The 20,343-nt window shown below is 42.1% G+C and overlaps 3 protein-coding genes across 3 annotated transcripts; 2 read left to right on the top strand and 1 right to left on the bottom strand.

Annotated features, from left to right (window-relative positions):
- Positions 1-1,547: 1,547 nt before the first annotated feature.
- On the bottom strand, positions 1,548-3,458 carry LOC139189591 (uncharacterized). Its single transcript, XM_070808584.1, has 2 exons — positions 2,227-3,458; positions 1,548-1,922 (listed from the first exon to the last, which is right to left on the bottom strand). The coding sequence occupies exon 1, from the start codon at positions 3,293-3,295 to the stop codon at positions 2,306-2,308; it is 990 nt and encodes a 329-aa protein (XP_070664685.1). The 5' UTR covers positions 3,296-3,458; the 3' UTR covers positions 1,548-1,922; positions 2,227-2,305.
- Positions 3,459-6,940: 3,482 nt separating this feature from the next.
- LOC114819566 (borneol dehydrogenase, mitochondrial-like) lies at positions 6,941-19,947 on the top strand. Its single transcript, XM_070808105.1, has 2 exons — positions 6,941-7,135; positions 19,010-19,947. The coding sequence occupies exons 1-2, from the start codon at positions 7,095-7,097 to the stop codon at positions 19,782-19,784; spliced, it is 816 nt and encodes a 271-aa protein (XP_070664206.1). The 5' UTR covers positions 6,941-7,094; the 3' UTR covers positions 19,785-19,947.
- LOC114819568 (uncharacterized) lies at positions 12,202-14,445 on the top strand. The gene has a single exon (XM_070808106.1). The coding sequence runs from the start codon at positions 12,468-12,470 to the stop codon at positions 13,110-13,112; it is 645 nt and encodes a 214-aa protein (XP_070664207.1). The 5' UTR covers positions 12,202-12,467; the 3' UTR covers positions 13,113-14,445.
- Positions 19,948-20,343: the final 396 nt, after the last annotated feature.

The following is a 20,343-nucleotide window of genomic DNA, read 5'->3' as shown; positions in this document are numbered from 1 at the left end:
GCTTCTGAGAATTTTGCAAACCATTGCCAGGAAGCTTGCTTCAAGCCATAGAGAGATTTATTAAGGCGGCAAACGATATTCTCCCCCTGTCGCCGAAGACCTAGAGGAGGAGACATATATATTTCTTCATGAAGATCACCATGAAGAAAAGCGTTGTTGACGTCAAGTTGGTGAAGAGACCAATGACGGGCAGCAGCTAGAGCTAGCAAACAACAAACAGTGACCATCTTAGCAGTAGGAGAAAAGGTATTATGATAGTCAATACCTTCAAGTTGAGTGTAACCCTTGACGACTAAGTGAGCTTTATAACGCTCAATAGAACCATCAGAATGATGTTTGATCTTATACACCCAACGACAACCAATTGGAGATTTTCCGGCAGCAAGAGGAGTAAGCGTCCAAGTGTTAGTGGCCTCCAAAGCTTGCAATTCAGAGTCCATGGCAGCTTGCCAATGGGAATGGGGTGTAGCCTGAGCATAAGTTTGAGGTTCTACCTGTTTACTGATGGAAGCAAGAAAAGATTGTCGTGGGGTTGAGAAACGATAGTAAGTGAGAAAATTAGCAAGAGGATACCTTGTATCGGTGGCAGGACCTGTCAACGAAGATGACGAAGTGATTGGTTTGGTAGATGGCAAAGTAGGGCAAACATAGTCGCTTAATCGAGTTGGCGGAGCGGAGTGACGGCCAGAGTGGCGAGTCACTGGCGCAGGGAGCGCTGGGGACGTGGGAATCACTGGAGGCGTAGGAAAAGCTGGTATGTCAGGAGCAATGGCAGGGATATGTGGATCATCGGACGCATAGGGTTGTCGAGATGGAGACACAACAAATGACACTAAAGGAAGGTTGGTGTTAGGTGGTAACTCTGGGGAAATATGGGAGTCAAGAATGGGATGGGGTAAGACAGGTCCGGGAAGATGAATAAGGATATTAGATGATGATGGGTTTTGGTAAGGAAAAAGGTGCTCGTGAAAGATCGCATCACGACTTGTGAAAAACTTATGGGTGGTAAGATCATAGAGCTTGTATGCCTTTTGACCAGCGAGATACCCTAGAAAAACACACTTATGAGCACCAGGAGCAAACTTATGAGAAATGTGAGTATTGGTAGCATATGCAAGGCATCCAAAGACCATTAAATGGGAAAAGGTAGGTGATTTGGAATAAAGACGTTCAAAAGGTGTAGTGTTGGAAAGAATCTTGGTAGGAAGACGATTAATAAGGTGAACTGCAGTGAGCACACATTCACCCCAAAAACGAAGTGTAGGGTAGCTTGAAAATGCAAACTACGGGTTGTTTCAAGTATATGACGATGCTTGCGTTCTACGACCCCATTTTGTTGAGGCGTATAAACGCAAGAGTGTTGGTATATAACACCATGTTCTTGGAAAAAATTTCGAAGGGAAAAAAATTCACCTCCATTGTCTACACGTATTTGATAGACAGGAGTATTAAATTGAGTATGAACATAAGAAGAAATGCTTAATGAGTGGTTGGGTCTCAGTTTTGTGGTGCATAAGAAATATCCATGTGAAACGAGAATAATCATCTACAATGGTAAAAAAATATTTTGCTCCACAAGTAGAGGCAATCTTATATGGACCCCAAATATCACAATGAATTAAATCAAAAGGTTTCTTGGTTGCAATGGTACTAACACCAAAAGGTAAACGACTCTGCTTGGCCAATGGACAAACATCGCAAGCATTATTAGACTAAAAAGGAAAATGTAACATGTTTTTGGACATGAAATCTAATCGAGAGAATGACAGATGACCCAAACGCCAATGCCACAACTCTGTAGGTGAGAGAACCATGTTGCAGAAACGTCTCGAAGTGCCATCTTTGGTAGGAGCCAACGCCACCAAATAGTAAAGTCCTCTTCTTTGCTTACCCAAACCAATCGTTCTCTTCATGGTCAGGTCCTGCAAAATACACCAAGTGGGAAAAAAAGTCACAGAACAATTTAATCCTCCAGTAATTCGACTCACAGACATCAAATCTACATTAAAAGTAGGCGCACACAACAATCTCGTAGTAAAACAGTAGCACTAAAAGGTAAACTTCCAGTGGATACAATAGGTGCTTGTTCTCCACTTGGCAATAAAACTGGTAGCAAACTAGTATTTTTCACACTATTAGTGAGCAATCCCGGTGAGGAAGTTATATGATCCGTCGCGCCACTATCGATAATCCATCGATGGAGGTGCGAAGGATTTTGTGACAAACCTTTAGTAGTTGTGGCAGCATTAGCTTGAGGTGCAGCGGATGTATCTTTGCTATTCATAATGCTGAGAATATGTTGAAATTAAGAATCTGACAAACCAGACATTACAGACTGCATTTCTTGCATAGAGGGCCTTTTAAAGGAAACTAGATTTGCTGAAGAAGTTGCTGACGAAGAGCCGTTGTCTCGCTTGGATCGATTGCCACCACGTTGATTGGATTTGTTTGTCTTATGAAGGCGATGCCCAGGTGGATGCCCATGCAACTGGTAGCAAGTGTCAATGGTGTGGTAGTCTTGATCGCAATGCGTACAATGAAGGGGTTTGCGAGCAGAAGAACCTGAGGTCTTGGAATTATGGCCCGGATGAACTGCCATGGCTGCTGTTTCAGTGGTGGTGTGGGAAATGCTTAAAGAATGTTGTTTCTCCTTCTGTGAGATTGAGGAGTAAGCTTGACGTACGGTAGGCAAGGGATTCATCAAGAGGATTTGTCCTCGAACAACACTATATGAATCATTGAGTCCCATAAGGAATTGCATCAACCTGTTTTTCTCATTTTGGGCACCACATGTGCATGAGGATGAATCGCTATAAGATGATAACTCATCCCACAGACTCTTCAATTTGGTATAGTAAATTGCAACAAAGAGTTGATCTTGTGAAAGAAAAGAAATGTCCCGTTGCAACTGAAAAATCCGAGGGGCACTGCTTTGAAAGTAGCGCTCTTGCAATTCGTCCCAAATCGCATGAGCACTAGTCATGTAGAGAATATTGTCTGAAATATTTGAATCAATTGAATTGATGATCCAAGCAACAATCATGTCGTTGCATCTCTTCCATGGAGCATGGTCGTCCGGCTTGGTTTCAGCGAAAGGTTGTGTAACAGTGCCATCAACAAAACCAAGTTTGTTTTTGGCACTCAAGGAAATCTTCATGGCGCGAGACCAGGTTGAATAGTTGTCCCCATTAAGGGGCTTCGAGACCAACACCATAGCTGGGTGGTCTGAATGATGAATGAACAGTGGATTGGAAGCATCAGGCTTGCTTTCGCTCAAAGTCCGATCGTCAACCATGGCTGCTTGTGTTAAACAGCGGCAAAAGGAAACAACGGCTGCAAAAAAGAAGAACTAGGGTTTTGACCTAGCTCTCGATACCATGTAAAAATATATTTGGCTATATATTATTTCAAATAGATACCAAGACTTTATACAGAGTCATTCCCTTGATAGAGAGTTAATCTAGCCTACATTCTAGTTATACAAAAGAGAAATATTTTGTACAAATCAATTACAGACTTTGTTTCCAATTCTAAGCCAAGATATCAGGGATCTTGATATCATTGACTTCTCAACAGTATACAGATTATAAATTCTTATTGGATAATAAACAAGAAAGTATTGTAGGTATACAATTCTACTCTTTTATATGTTTCTAACAAATATGTTAAAGCATTTTTAATCCCGCATCAATATGCAGGTCAAACTTTCTAATTTGCTTCTACTTGTGCGATGTGTACTACTTCTGTATACAATTTCTTTGGATGCAAAGAAATCGGCTTAACAGCTGTCTGCATGTGAATCCGTTTGTTAATCTCTAAAACTAAACCAGGGCAGATGTGGCTTCTGCCAAGGAGCACCTTTGTTTTGATTAGAAGAACATAACCATATTTCAAATGCTTTTAACCAGAATTGTTGCATTTTTTTAAGTTCCGTCACGTAGTGCTATAGTTCTTTGTTTCTCAAAATTGGCTTTGTTTTCTTCTTTTGGAAAATTTTCCTTTGCCATCTAGATTTCACAATCCATATTTTGTGTATTGTAACAATAATATTTTTGTGACCAGTCTCATGTAATTAACGTTATTGACAGAGAAATATACCATAGTTATTTTGGCAGGGTGTTTGTTGAAGAAGTTATCTCATTTGGTGCTTTGTTAATTGCAATTTATGTATTTATATGTTTATATTTTTGGCATGTACTATTAGAAAAGCCGGAAGTAACCAAGTTACCATGACTGAAACAAGGATGGCCCGTAGTATATCTGACAAGGATATGATTGCTATCTTGGCAAGGGAACCTCAGATATCAAAGACGTTCACTTTACTATATCGGTTGCATGAGAGAATCCAGTCCGATACTGCTATTGCTTAGTCAAATTAAACGAACAAAAACTCAAAGAGATCCCGTACATCAATCTGTCTGAAGGGTTCTAATGGCCTTACAGGGAAGCATAGAATTGTAAAATTTGCAAATTTCTTTACAGGTATGGAACGAGTAGCATAAAATAAGATCTTACAAGAGCATCCCCAAAGGACTAGGCAATTGTTTTAGGGAAAATTCTGCTTTTGTTGGCTGATGTGGCATTTTGCCTAGTTCATTTAGTTGGTGAGTTTGTATATAAGCGTGAGCCATTTCTTAAGTAAAGAATTCCCGTTTCTATTTTTTATTTTGGATAAGACAATATATTTACAAAATGAGCAAATCATAATTAATTGGACTGAACTCAAATTCGACAAAGATCGAGCTAAAGACTTTTTACTTACAAGTGAAGATAAATATTATTAAACGTGGTAGTAAATGGCATCATCCCTCTAATTTAAAGGAAAACTTTTTGCAGAAGTGACATGCATTCGTGCTATTTATGTAGTTATGATGGTTTTTGGCTGTTGATATATTTAACGATGAAAGGCAAAGTGAGATGTAACAAATGAGTCACGGGAGATGGGTCATGGTGACTTTTCTGAAGGCAGCACGGAATTCGACCTAGGTTTGGGGACAAATTCAACTTTTGACCCCATATAGCGAAGGAACATCACACATGCATGTAAAAGTAACTTCATATTTTTCTGAACATCACATGTGTGTGTACGTATATAATTTTAGAATCTTTACCAAAAACAAATAACTGTCTTGGCAAATTCCCATTATTAATGTGTGTCACGTTTCAAGATAAAAAATGAGTGTGAAGTGTTATTTATTTATTTTTTCTATGCAATGATACTTGTAGATAGTAAACATTAGGTTTTGATTATTCTTACTTTACTATTCTTAAGTTTCGTCAAAATCGCTCATATCTAAAGTTTGTTTTTTATATAAATTTTTATTATTATTAAGAGGAGGGAGGAATGATTCGAAACTATATAAATAATTTAGCCTAATCGTTAACTTTTTGTTAATTGATGACGTAACAGGATCTTAACCCCACTAATTCACACTTTACTATTCTAAAGTATTTTGAAATTCACACTCTTATCACTTTTAGTTTTTTCATCTCACTTTCATACATAGGCACATTTTGCTCCCAAATTCATGCTTATGTTAGCCTGGTAGCCATCGGCTTCGTTAAAAGTGTGACGTTACACTTGATTAGATGATGACTATCAGAAACGTGGCACTATTGGCCAAGTGCCATGTTAGGCTTTGATTGGAAGTTGATTATGGAAAAACGTGGTACTGTGGGCCCCTCAAGGTATACAAGATTGTTCAAGCGGAGACTTTGAAATAAGTTCTAGTCAAATTAAAAAATTTCAAACACTAAGAGCAACAAATGTTGCCACGTGAAAAATAAAAAAAAAAACCTAAATTCCGCAAAAAAAGTTGACATTTGAAAATTTTATATCGCAAATGTTTTTTAATTGTTTAATTTTTTTTTTCTTAAGCCATAGTGCCACCTTTCCACAAAGTCATTATGCAGTCAAGCTCCACGTTACGCTTTAACGAAGCCAAGACGCTCAGGCTAACGGAACTATGAATATAAGAGCAAAATATAAATTTAGTTATAAGAGTAAGACAAAAAAAACTAAGGATAACAAAGTGCGAATTTCAGAATACTTGAAAGTAGTAAAGTGAGAATTAGTGGGTCAAGATACTGTCACGTCAACAGTTAACAAAAAAATGAACCGTTAGGCTAATAGAAGTACCAAAGTGGTAGAAAAATCAAATTTTAGGTATGAAAGTGAGACGAAAAAGGTAAGTGTACGAAAGTGCAATTTTGACAAAACTTGAGGATAGTAAAGTGGGAATTACCCAAACTTTTTATTTACAAGTGTTAATGAATTTCACATTGATGTATGAAGAGACCTTACATGTGCTTATAAGCAATGGGGTGTGATATTCACACACCCCTTTTTACTTCTCCCACACCTTTTTAGTTTTCGGCCGTCGAATTGGATGAATTGAAAAAGATCAACGGACATAAATTAACAAGGGGTGTGTGACAAGTAAAAATGGGTGTGTGGATATCACACCCCATAAGTAATTTAGCTAAGTTTCATATTTCCAATTAGTTTTATGGTGGAACATCAACTTTCGATATGGTATCAAAACAGTTTGCCCCACATGTGAAGCTTAACGGCTACGTGTGCTCCACGTCATCTGATTTGTATTGTCCACATGTTAGGTTTAACAATTCACCACGTGTAAGGGGTGTGTTGAAGATAAATCTCATACTAATGAGAGAATGGACCTTGGTGTATGAAGCTTAACGGCCACATGTGTTTTGTCATCTGAATTGTGTTGTCTATGTATTAGGCTTAACAATTTATCACATAAAAGATACGTGTTGAGAAAAAAATTTATACTAATAAAAGAATAGACCTTGCATATATTATGTTCAATTATCGTCGAAGAATAGTTCAAATCAAATTATTATTGCGTGACGTCTCCCGATTGGATCTCAATTATTGATAAAGCAGACAAACCTCATTCACCTAAATGAGAACACCGCATTCCACATGGTCTGCTACAAAATGCGCACGTGTGCTTTGAAAAGAAGTTATATATGCATCTAAATTACTGAAAAGAAGTTAGAACAAGGTACCCACCTCCAGGAAATGATTCTCTTGTTGTAGAGGAGGTTAAATCATTTTGAAGAATATGGGAAGCTTCTCATTTGTCTCAGCTGCTGCTGCAAGAAGGTACTGTGTATGTTATCTTCTTTTTACTCCTTCCCATCAAGACCACTGAACTTTCGAGATTTGATCTGACCATATGTTGTCCATTGAAGAAAATAAAATAAAATGGTATTGTGTATGTTAATTTATACAGTTTTACCAATGTAACTAATGAGCTATCGCAGTCAAGTTTTAATTTAATTAACATCAGAGTTTATTCCTAAAAATTTCTAGTTATGTGCAAATGGCATTGAACTAAAGTGGCAGAAAGTAATAATGTTTATGCACTTTGGTATGAGTTTGATTCCTATCGATTCCCTTCTCCCCAATATTTAACAATTTAACCCATATGTTATCGTTTGCTAAAAACAAAAAAAAATTCTAATTATGCTTTAAGGTCTTAGTGGTTATTATCTTTTACACAATGATATATTTAGACTAAGAGTTGGGGGAATAAATTAATTTTGAACTCAACATCCATCGAATCTAAGACTTCTCAAAATGAAGAGGAATATCATGAGACCATAGTACTAAGATGCAAAAATTATATTATTTAAAAATGACAAATTATATAGTGATAATTGTTTAAAGATGACAAATCATATGTTAGTTGGTTAGAGCAATGTGTCCCTTTTTTCTAAGGTTGAATTCCTCTTCTTGTAGATTTGTCCTAGTTGATAAAATTCCTCCTATATTAGAGTAGTAGAACATCCCATTTGCCAAAAAATGACAATTTTTCTCTTCATTTAATATTCGGTTCTGAGTAATGCTAGGTAGATTAAATTTGTAGATCAAATTAGCAAACCAAATATGTGTCACCAATAAGAAATGAGCACGTTAATGAATACTTACGTAATAATTTTTTTTATCAACACTTAAGTAATAATTCAATCATCAACTTTTATATCATTTAGTTTATAAGATTTAGTCTGATTTTCTATAAGGTCGGTGTCATGAGCAGCATATGGCATCTAGTTTTAAAGATGTTGCTTCTTTTTATCCTTTATGTTTTGGAATTAGTAGTTGCAAATTTGCACATTACATTATTTCTTTTGTATTTTTTTTTGTACTTATTTGCATTTCGACAAGAGAACTAAATTTGCAATATGAATAAAAATTGGAATATTTGAGTCAAGATACATCAAGTTCGTTGTTTGGATTCTGTAGACATCGAAATTTCGGTAAATAAATGTTGACCGATAAATCAAAGTGTCAACGCTCATGTATTACATAAATTTTACACGTAGCGTGTGACTCAACGAAAATTGAAATGAGTTGGAAAAGTCATCAAATAGGACACGTGTCAACACCTGGCAGAAACGACTTATTTCATCTGGAATATTATATTCAAAGTTAGGCCTTGGAAAATTCTATAAATACAAGCCCATTTCATTCATTTAAGGGGGAATTCATATTACACCTTGAAGCTCTGAAGCTCTGAAACTCCGAAGCTCTCAAGCATCCAGGTTCCCGAAGAATCGAGAAAGCTCTCTTCGTTCTTCGTTCATCGTTCTTCCAAGATCAAGCCCAAACGGCCCTTTGGATCAACAATCATCCACCAATTCAAGATCAAGCCCCGACGGCCCTTGAAGAAAGTGTTCTTCGTTCTTCGTTCATCGTTCTTCCAAGATCAAGCCCAAACGGCCCTTTGGATCAACAATCATCCACTAATTCAAGATCAAGCCCCGACGGCCCTTGAAGAAAGCCCCATCGCTCATCATCCGTTCATCCAAGATCAAGCCCCAACGGCCCCCCTTTGGATTAACAACGTCGACAAATCCACACATCCAACCGTTCTTCAAGATCAAGCCCAAAAGCCCTTGAAGATCCGTCCATCACTGTTCTTCAAAATCAAGCCCAAATGCCCTTGAAGATCTGCTCATTACCGTTATTCAAGATCAAGCCTCAAACGGCCCTTGAAGAAACATTCATCCTCAAGATCAAGCCCCAACGGCTCCTTGAAGATCCGCTCAAATCCACCTCCAAAGATCAAGCCCACGGCCCTTTGAAGAAACTTCCAACAGTTCATCCAAGATCAAGCCTTGACGGCCCTTGGATCAACGAAATATCCACCAATCAACACCTTACGGAGATCGAATCAGAGGATCAAAATAGAGAGAGATTGTAACCCAAAATCATCTAAATACGAATATTTGTTTGTGCGCGTTGTTCTTGTCTCTTTCGTTTCAGGAATTTTCCGTGTTCACAAATTGGCACGCCCAGTGGGACCATCTCTGCCTCTCATCTCTTTCTCCGTTCAAGAAATTCAAGCGCACTACCAAAATTAATGGCATCAAGGAAGGCTCAAACTGTTCCTGCAACCGGCGCAAAGAACAAGAGCGTCCTCGTCGCAAGTGGTGTCACGTTGGGTATCACGACTCGAAGCAAAGCAAAAGCTACTTCTGCCACCTCTGCATCAACTCTGCCAGGGGAACGAGAGTACCCCAGGCATGAGCCTGTGATCACCTTAGCCTCACTAAGGGCACCAAGGGGGGAAAGCCCAAGGAAATACTCCGAATCCATGCTCTCCGATGCCGATTCAAGCGACAGTTCAGCCATGCAAGTCATGACCATTGGAGCAACTTCAATCGATGAGCAGCTGGCTCAAATGAATGAAGCAATCGCAAGGCTAACCCGAACTGTGGAAGAAAAAGACTTGCAAATTACAGCACTAGTCAACCGATTGGAGGCACAAGACGGCGATAAACCCGACCCAGAGGATGATCCACTAAAGGGAGGAGCTGGCGGAGACGAAGAACCCCCGGTGAAGAAAATCGATGGGAAGCCGGAGCCAGACCAAGCAGCGGCACTCATGGGATCTCTTTCTATCCAGCAGCTGCAAGAGATGATCACCAACACCATCAAGGCACAGTACGAAGGGAGCTCAAATACCTCCGGGTTGTACTCAAAGCCGTATTCAAAGAAGATCGACGCCTTAAGGATGCCGAGGGGTTATCAACCACCAAAGTTCATGCAATTTGATGGAAAGGGAAACCCGAAACAGCACGTTGCCCACTTCGTTGAAACTTGCAACAACGCAGGAACTGAAGGGGATTACCTCGCCAAGCAGTTTGTGCGCTCGCTGAAAGGAAACGCCTTTGAGTGGTACACAGACCTAGAGCCTGAGTCCATCAACAGCTGGGAACAATTAGAGCGGGAATTCCTCAACCGCTTCTATAGCACCCGCCGCACTGTGAGCATGCTAGAGCTAACGAGCACAAAGCAGTGGAAGGACGAGCCAGTCATTGACTACATCAACAGATGGCGCACTCTAAGCCTCGACTGTAAAGACAGGCTCTCGGAAACCTCTTCAATCGAGATGTGCATCCAAGGCATGCAATGGGGTTTGCAATACATCCTTCAAGGCATTAAACCACGGACCTTCGAGGAATTAGCCACTCGCGCCCATGACATGGAGTTGAGCATCGCCCATCATGGGAAGAAGGAACCAATCGCCAACTACAAGAATGACAATGTTCTTGAGACAAAGGTGGAAAAGGCTGCATGGAAACCCACCAAGGAAGCGATGACGGTCAACACATCTCCTGTCAAAATCTCCACACGAGGCAAGGCGATTCAAGCCGAAGGCTTTCGTGATCAAGAGATGCGTAGACGCACTTTGAAGGAGCTCGAGGAGAAAACTTATCCATTCCCCGACTCTGATGTGGTTGCCATGTTAGAAGACTTGCTGGAAAAGAAGGTGATCGGCTTGCCTGAGTGCAGACGGCCAGAAGAGATGAATCGCACCGACAGTCCAAGGTACTGTAAATTCCACCGCTTCATCAGTCATCCGACAGAAAAATGCTTCGTACTGAAAGATCTTATCATGAAGCTGGCTCAAAAAGGAATCATCGAGCTAGATCTTGACGATGTGGTGAAGTCAAACTATACCACCATCACTTCTGACTCTTCCGACTCGAAGTTTTCACCTCAACCGCTGGGGGCATCCTCCAAGACAAGCAAAATTGAAGGATGGACTCAAGTCACTCCTAAGAAATTGCACAAGAAGCATACGTCTCCTCCACAAGTCCGCCAATCGGAAAAAGGGGCAAAACAGCTCTTGTCAACCTTCAAAGCAACATGAACGTGTTGAAGATGATGAAATTGCGACACAAAGATCTTCCGTTGCCATCACGATGCGCGACTTCTTGCCCGAAGACTTCTTCAATCACGCAGTCAAAGCTCCTTGCTATGAAAATTGTGAGGAACGCCTCTCCCGGATTGCTTGACAAAATCAACAAATTCTCCTTGCCCGCACGAGTCTAAACTGCATGGCACAAAGCTCCTTGTTCGCACGAGCCTAAACTGCACGAACCAATGCTCCTTGTTCGCACGAGCCTAAACTGCACGAACCAAAGCTCCTTGTCCGCACGAGCCTAAACTGTAGGACACAATGCTCCTTGTTCGCACGAGCCTAAAACTGCATGAACCAAAGCTCCTCGCCTACACGAGCCTAAATTGCATGGCACAATGCTCCTGGTCTGCACGAGCATAAAAGGCAACACCAACGCTCCTGGTCTGCACGAGCATAAAATGCGACAACCCAAAGCTCCTTGCCTGCACGAGCTGAAACTGCAACACGGCACCAAATGCTCCTTGTCTGCACGAGTTGAAACTGCAAACAGCACAAAAAAGAAAATACCAAAAAATAAAATAAAATATGTATGTATTTGAACTACGTTATGACTTGATCTCTTCTTTGGAGGGGTACGTAGGCAGCTCGAATGTTCAATTTTTCGAGTTCAGTCACATCAAAATATAAATAAATGTTTTATTAAAGAAAGTCAATCTTATTAAAAAAAAAAAAAAAAAAAAAAGGGGGTTTGTTTAAAGTCTCATTAATGAAGGTCAATTTTATTACAAATTTACTTGCAATTTTCTTGGTACAAAATTAAATTACAATTTCTTTAAAAAAAAAATTATTAAAAAAAAAATTAATTAAAAAAAAAAAAATATATATATATATATACATATCTGAGCCCAGCTACAAAATTTGGCCCATCTCCATCTCTCCTCAGACCCAAACCGTGAGCCCGGCTACAAAATCTGACCCACTTGGCTCCTTTCCCCATGTCTTCAGCCTGATCACTAGAGCTCTCCTTTCGGACCGACGCTGACGACTTGAGAATCTCACCCTGGAGCACCGATGGAGTGCGCTGATGCTGGTCTGCAAGCCGTGGCTGCAGGTGTGCAAGGATCCCTGCCTCAACTCCGCCTTCGACCTTGAGCGGCGGATCGATTCCATACTCCGATCTGTCGTCCATTGGAGCGCGGGCTCGTTGGAACAGATCCGCACCAGGCACTGCTCCAACCAGTCCTTCCCACACACTCCCCACTGAGAAAGCGAGAGACAACAATGGCAGTCTCGATACCCATAGTCGCCATCGTTACCTCCCTCCATCTCATCGCCTTCATCTTCGCCGTCGGCACCGAACGACGCCGTAGCACGGCAAAGATAGTGCCCGATGAGTACGACGAGCGTACCTACTGCGTGTACGGCACGGATGCCTCCACGGTGTACGGACTAGCGGCGTTTGGGCTGCTTGCCGTCAGCCAGACGGTGCTTAACGTCGTCACCAGGTGTCTCTGCTGCGGCAAAGGTCTAGTCACTGGCTCCTCCACCACTTGGACCGTCTTCTTCTTCGTCTTCTCCTGGACAACCTTTTTGGGAGCGGAGGCGTGCTTGTTGGCTGGGTCGGCAAAGAATGCATACCACACCAAGTACCGGGGAATCTTCAAAGTAGATGACTTGTCCTGTGCTACTCTGCGCAAGGGCATGTTTGCCGCCGGCACTGTTCTTACGCTGTTGTCACTGGCAGGGTCAAGCCTTTACTACTGGGCGCATTCCAAAGCTGATACTGGAGAAACGGAGAGTGTTTTCTCAGATCAAGGGCGAGGTCGGATTGAAGATTTTATCCTGTCTTTGCCGTTCCCCGACCATCCATGCTCATCATCATCGTCCTCTCAAGCCTCCTCGCAAGGTCCCCAAGACACCCCATAAGGTTCTGGATGCTCCATCACTACAAGATGACTTTTACTTGAACCTTGTGGAATGGTCTTCCCAAAATGCTCTGGCAGTTTGACTCGGCACCAGTGTTTATCTTTGGAGTACATCAAACAAGCAAGGTGACAAAATTGTGTGACTTGAGGCCTAATGACGGTGTGTGCTCTATCCAACGGACACGGGAGGGGTCAGACTTGTCAATTGGCACAAGTCTTGGTCGAGTCCAGGTTCGGGATGGGATGCAGTGCAAGAGGGTTCGAACGATGGGTAGGCACCAAACAAGGACTGGAATTTTGGCGTGGAACTCGCGCATATTAGCTTCAGAAAGCCGAGACCGGAACATACTTCAACATGATCCTCGAGTCCCAGACAATTACATCAGCAAGCCTGTTGGCCACAAGTCTGAGGTATATGGGCTGAAATGGTCTAATGACGACAGGGATTTGCTGAGGATCTTCTCTCTGTCAGAGCTCCGTAAAGCTTTCAGAGAAAATGGTGGATCTGCTGTCGTCGTACCCTCATCCACTTCAAGGCCGAGACTTCCTGCATACGCCACGAACTCCACTCCTCCGTCTTCTTCCTCCACGGCTGCGTCAAACTCCAAGCTCTCCACTTCTCTTCCTCGGCTGCCCAGCAATGGAAGCAGCAACCCAGCTTCTTCTTCCTAGCTGATCATCCTTCCCCAACAGCACCGTGTCGAGAGTAGCAGCAGGCGGAGCGAGAGAGACGCCAACGGCAAGGATCTCGACCTCGAGAGAGACGGCTCTCGTGGCATCAGCGACGAAAAGAATGGCGAGACGTGCAGGAAGAAGCTCAGGCTCTCCAAGGATCAATCTCCGCTGTCTCTGCGACATCCAGCCCAACCCCTCTTCACCATTAGAGCTCCACATTCGAGATGCTGGAAGGTGGTGCCAACTCTGTCGCCGCGTCGTCTGAATCTCCACCAAACCCCACCTGCTGTATATGGTGCGCACACCCGGAGCAAGTTGGGCTGCGCTCTCGGCATCGACTCCTTCCACCGCAGCGCTTGGCCTCCATCTAATAATTTGCACCATCCAAGGAACCTGCACATCCTCACCAGTACCTGCACCAGTATCTTAAAACTCCTCGAGGTCCTGCCATGGCGTCTCTGTCCGTCACAGCTGCCCTGGTCACCTCCACCTCCACCGTCTCTTGCCTCGCAGCTGCCAACAACTTCAAAGACCGCTGTCAAACGACTAGCCGGCCGAGAAGCTCTTCCTCAAACTCGAGCTCCGCTCCCTGCAAATTCCTCTACCCACTACCCAAATTTATACAGAAAAAATATATTAAAAAAAAAAAAAAAAAAAAAAAAAAAGGATGGTGGAGCAAAGTGGTGATGGCACCACGTGAAAAAAGGAGAGGTGCGTCTGGCACCATGATTAAAGAAAAGAATTGTTTGATATTTGGTGCTCAGGCACCATGTGCAAAAAATAAAACAGAGGAAAAGAAAGGAAAATAAAAAATAAAAAAATAAAAAAATAAAAAAAAAATAAAAAAAAAAACATTAAGAGAAATAAAAGTCCATTTTATTTATTTTTCTGGAAATTTTACATAAATTTGCATTATACATACCTAAAAAAAAAAAAAAAAAAAAAAAAAAAAAAATCAAATCAAATCAAATTTACAAGAGGGGATATTCAAGGACGATCAGGTGGCGCCTCACAACTCGGCAGTGCTCCAGGAAGAGAAGGCGCCGGAGGTTGACTGTTTGAAGCCTCAGCAGTCGGTACAGCCCCAGAAGACGAAGGTAAATGCTGCTGGAACAAACCCACAAACCTCTGATGATCAAGTAAAATCTGACCATCAGATTCCTGCATCTGGTCAATCTTCCTCTTCATGTTTGTCGCATAGCTATGTGCGAGCTTATGCAACTGTTTATTCTCCTGCTTGAGCCCTCTAATCTCCTGTTTGAGACTCATCACTTCAGCCGCCAATGATTCAACTTGACGGGTTCGAGCAAATAGGCGTTGGGCCATATTAGACACAGAACCTGCACACTGCACACTGAGAGCCAGAGAATCCTTAACAGCCAACTCATCAGACCGTTTGGAAAGTAGTCTGTTATCTCTGGGAGTGACAAGGTTTCGGGCCACCACCGCAGCGGTCATATCATTCTTCACCACCGAATCCCCAACGGTAAGAGGACCAGTAGGGGATATGAAGGATGGGCGCCATATGTTGTCTGGAGAAGGCGGGACTGCCTCTTCACCAAGATTCAAGTCAAAACGACGGTCGGAGGGTCCAGACATTTTCAAAGTGTTGAAGGAAGAAGAGATCAGACAAATCAAGATCTTAGAAGTGCAAGAGGGGAGTTTTCACAAGCGAAAATTCAAGTGTGCTTTGAAACAAACTGCATGCCTCTATAAAAAATCAGCACTCGACGGGATTTCAGAGATCGAAGAGGCGAGCTCAGAATTCGAAGAGGCCATTCAAAAATCGAAGAGGCAAGCTCAGAAATCGGAGAAGCATCTTGCTTTTCCAGACGCGTCAACACCCGTCACACGCAAACTCAGCTTTGCGGAAATCACGGGCAATTTGTTAAAGCGCCAATCCCAGATATCGAAGAGGCGCCAGTCTTTTCAGCCTCGTCATCACCTGTCATATGCACACTCAACTTTGCGCAAATCACGGGCAATTTGTCGAAGATTTTCGGTGAAGGAGAAAGCACGTGAAATTTTACTGTTCAATCACGCGTTAGTTGCCGACACAAGTGAAAGAATAGTACCTCTACAGGTATTAAGGGACCTCCTATAACTGTCCACCTTCACCTTCCATAGCGAGGCAGACATACAGAACCTTTCTTCATCTCCGAGAATGCCTTCCTAACGAAGCCTCTCGAGTCACTTAGTGTTCCTTATTCCTTGGGGTACCTCTGTAAGCCAATAACTTCAAAGCAAAAGTATCTCATATCACCAGGGTAGAAAGCAAGAGTATCTCATATCATGCGTTCTCCCTGTCGTTTCCTTTGTCCTTGCTCCTACCTACAAAGACAAGGATAAAGAAAACAATATGCCGGAACTTCCACTCAAACTCGGGTAAGGAACCGACTGCTTGGAACCCTTCCCTGATTGCCTGCCTAGCACTGCTCTCGAGTACTCGTCTCCCACTGCTGCTGTACTTCCATAGAAGCTGTCACATCTGCCTGGAGAACAGATAAGGCAAGTGAAAATGATACCTTGCAGCATGTGGAGACAACGTGCTGAAGAAACAAGCAGAGAAGAATGCGGCCTGCACAGTCAACTCAGCAGAAGGAGTCCGAGCTGAGGAACTCGAGAAGCTGCCATATCTGCCTGAAGAAACAAGCAGAGAAGAATGCAGCATGCACAGCCAACTCGGCAGAAAGAGTCTGAGATGAAGAACTCGTTTTGACCCTCAAATTCTTGGGTCGACTTACTAGGCGTTGTGGGCTGCACGTGCCGATTCACCACCCTTGAATCGAATCCTTAAAGATCAAGTCACCAACTGGAAGAAAAGCCCATCAATCTTGAAGATCATACCGTTGACCAAACTGCTCAGGTGTGAATTAGAAAGATTGAACAAAGAAACAGGTTGTCACCCTCACCTCGTGCCTGCTTGCCATGTGTTCGAGTCAACCTTCAAGAATCAAGCCTCAACGGCCCTTGAAGAAGTTTCCGGCCAAATTCAAGATCAAGCCTCGATGGCCCTTGAGGAAATCACAAGTCCGATTCAAGATCAAGCGTTCACCATATTTGAATCAAATCCAGTTCAAGAACAAGCTGTGGAAAATCAACAATTGGAGGAATCCAGAAAATCCTCCAACCCAGTTCAAGATCAAAGCTGTGGAAAGTCAACAAGCGCAACAAAATACGTGCCGATTCATCCACTACCAAAGCCAAATATCATCTACCACATGAAGCTCCTTGTGGCCCAATTTCAACCTTCAAGATCAAGCCTCGACGGCCCTTGAAGAAATTTCAAACAAAAGTTCAAGAACAAGCCTCAACGGCCCTTGAAGAAATCTCAAGCCCAATTCAATATCAAGCCTCAACGGCCCTTGAAGAAATCTCCAGCCCAATTCAAGATCAAGCCTCAACGGCCCTTGGATCGACATCTACAGTAAGGGACTTCAAAACGCATCTCCTACACGTGACAAGCACATGTATACGACGTGCCTTGAAGTGGGGGCATTTGTAGACATCGAAATTTCGGTAAATAAATGTTGACCGATAAATCAAAGTGTCAACGCTCATGTATTACATAAATTTTACACGTAGCGTGTGACTCAACGAAAATTGAAATGAGTTGGAAAAGTCATCAAATAGGACACGTGTCAACACCTGGCAGAAACGACTTATTTCATCTGGAATATTATATTCAAAGTTAGGCCTTGGAAAATTCTATAAATACAAGCCCATTTCATTCATTTAAGGGGGAATTCATATTACACCTTGAAGCTCTGAAGCTCTGAAACTCCGAAGCTCTCAAGCATCCAGGTTCCCGAAGAATCGAGAAAGCTCTCTTCGTTCTTCGTTCATCGTTCTTCCAAGATCAAGCCCAAACGGCCCTTTGGATCAACAATCATCCACCAATTCAAGATCAAGCCCCGACGGCCCTTGAAGAAAGTGTTCTTCGTTCTTCGTTCATCGTTCTTCCAAGATCAAGCCCAAACGGCCCTTTGGATCAACAATCATCCACTAATTCAAGATCAAGCCCCGACGGCCCTTGAAGAAAGCCCCATCGCTCATCATCCGTTCATCCAAGATCAAGCCCCAACGGCCCCCCTTTGGATTAACAACGTCGACAAATCCACACATCCAACCGTTCTTCAAGATCAAGCCCAAAAGCCCTTGAAGATCCGTCCATCACTGTTCTTCAAAATCAAGCCCAAATGCCCTTGAAGATCTGCTCATTACCGTTATTCAAGATCAAGCCTCAAACGGCCCTTGAAGAAACATTCATCCTCAAGATCAAGCCCCAACGGCTCCTTGAAGATCCGCTCAAATCCACCTCCAAAGATCAAGCCCACGGCCCTTTGAAGAAACTTCCAACAGTTCATCCAAGATCAAGCCTTGACGGCCCTTGGATCAACGAAATATCCACCAATCAACACCTTACGGAGATCGAATCAGAGGATCAAAATAGAGAGAGATTGTAACCCAAAATCATCTAAATACGAATATTTGTTTGTGCGCGTTGTTCTTGTCTCTTTCGTTTCAGGAATTTTCCGTGTTCACAGATTCATAAACATAAGTTTAGAGATTTCATTCATAACAGAACTTAGGAATTCCAACTTAAACTTCATCTTAACAGTGGTTATAGGTCATTCATTGGTTTCTAATTCTTTTAAAGTATTCAATCATTATCTTAGGGTGTTGTTTACATCCTCCCGAGTGTAATTTTTCTCTTATATTTCGATCTGTTTGGAGGACACATGACTTTTTTAGAGTGCCTTAAGGTACCGTTTGGTACGCAGACGGGACGGAACAGGACGGGACGGGACGGGACGGAACAGGATGGAACAGATGATGTAAATATTGAAAAAGATAAGGAGAAATTTTGTCATAAAATGTTATAAATTTGTGTTCTACGGATGTGGAATGAGTCGTTCCAGGGGGAAGAGGTGGAACGAAAAATCAGCCAAATTTCGTCCCATGGGACAACCCGTTCCACAGTTTTTAGACGCACCAAACGTGGGACGGAACGGCTCGTCCCGCTCCGTCCCGTCCCGTCCCACGTACCAAACGGTACCTTAGCTTCCTTATTTTATTGTTAGCAAAGATTCATCACCAACTTTTGTTAGATAATTAGGTGCCTAAGCTAGCTTGTTACTAATAAGAACAATCTTTCCTTTAATTAAATGTTGTGTTGAAACTAGACTAATATGAGAGGAAAATTATGCTTCAATGTTGAAGGCTTGAAGGCAAAGTGGCACTAGTCACTGGCGGAGCCAGCGGCATAGGGGAGTTCACAGCAAGAGTCTTCACGAAACATGGAGCTAAAGTTGTGATTGCAGATGTGCAAGACGACTTGGGTGAATCTGTTTGCACAGATCTAAATTCTTCATCCGCTTCCTTCGTCCATTGCGATGTAACAAAAGAAGAAGACATCGAAAATGCGGTTAATACAGCCACAAGCAAGTATGGAAAGCTAGACATCATGTTCAACAATGCAGGCATAGCTGGCACACCCAAACCCAACATCCTTGACAATGACAAGGCTGAATTTGAGCAAGTGCTTAGTGTAAATCTAGTCGGATCATTTTTGGGGATTAAACACGCAGCTCGCGTGATGATCCCAGCAGGCCAAGGCAGCATAATCAACACTGCTAGTGTTTGTTCTACCATAGGCGGAGGTGCTTCACATGCCTACACAAGTTCGAAGCATGGGGTAGTGGGGCTAATGAAAAACGCGGCCGTTGAGCTTGGACAATACGGTATTCGTGTAAATTGCGTGTCACCATACTTAGTTGCAACGCCGTTGGCGAAGGACTTCTTCAATCTTGATGACGATGGAGTGCATGGAGTTTATTCCAACCTTAAAGGTAAGGTTCTTAGGCCAGAAGATATTGCTGAGGCTGCTCTTTACTTGGGTAGTGATGAGTCAAAGTATGTTAGTGGGCATAATCTTTTGGTGGATGGAGGTTATAGTATTGTGAACCCAAGGTTTTGTATGTTTGAGAAATCTTGAGGAAAAAAAATTTCACTCTAATGCATGTGACAAAAGGAATAAAGTGATGTTGCCCAAATGATGATGATAACGTTTGTGCAGTTTTGTTCCAATTGAATAATTTCACACTTTTTTTTGCTATGTGACTCATTAAGAGCAGAGAATGAAACAATTTTTATTTTTATTTTTTTGCGGCAATCGGCATAAATTTTTATTAGATTTAAATTGAAATGTTTACATTAAATGACATTGCATTAAGCAACCAATATGGTGCATAACAGTCCCATATATGAGAGTCAACTATTACAACTTGTACCTTAAAATAATCTATCTTATTTCCAAGATGTGTGAAATGACTATTTTGCCCCTGAGTGAGTGTCTTAATTAATTTATCGATCCTCGACTCAAGAATTTCTATCCTCATACTTTCTTCAGTTTCATAACTTTACTTTTCGTACATTAGTTTAACGTTGAAATCGAATCTCAAGTCAAGACCCCGAGTACCAAATTGTTATTTGCAACTTAAGAGGGCAATTGGGTTATTTCACTTAAATAATTCTTAAGTGGGGTAGGGTTATAC

Source organism: Malus domestica, chromosome 11 (assembly GCF_042453785.1).
Source record: "Malus domestica chromosome 11, GDT2T_hap1".
Lineage (NCBI taxonomy): Eukaryota > Viridiplantae > Streptophyta > Magnoliopsida > Rosales > Rosaceae > Malus > Malus domestica.
This window is presented reverse-complemented; position numbering and strand designations above follow the sequence as displayed.

What these genes read in the sequence shown, in the direction of transcription:
- LOC139189591 (XM_070808584.1), bottom strand. Translation starts at nt 3,295, where the DNA reads ATGGTTGACGATCGGACTTTGAGCGAAAGCAAGCCTGATGCTTCCAAT.
- LOC114819566 (XM_070808105.1), top strand. Translation starts at nt 7,095, where the DNA reads ATGGGAAGCTTCTCATTTGTCTCAGCTGCTGCTGCAAGAAG. An exon ending in TCAGCTGCTGCTGCAAGAAG is followed by an intron (nt 7,136 to 19,009) that starts GTACTGTGTATG and finishes TCAATGTTGAAG; the next exon opens with GCTTGAAGGCAAAGTGGCAC.
- LOC114819568 (XM_070808106.1), top strand. Translation starts at nt 12,468, where the DNA reads ATGGCAGTCTCGATACCCATAGTCGCCATCGTTACCTCCCTCCATCTC.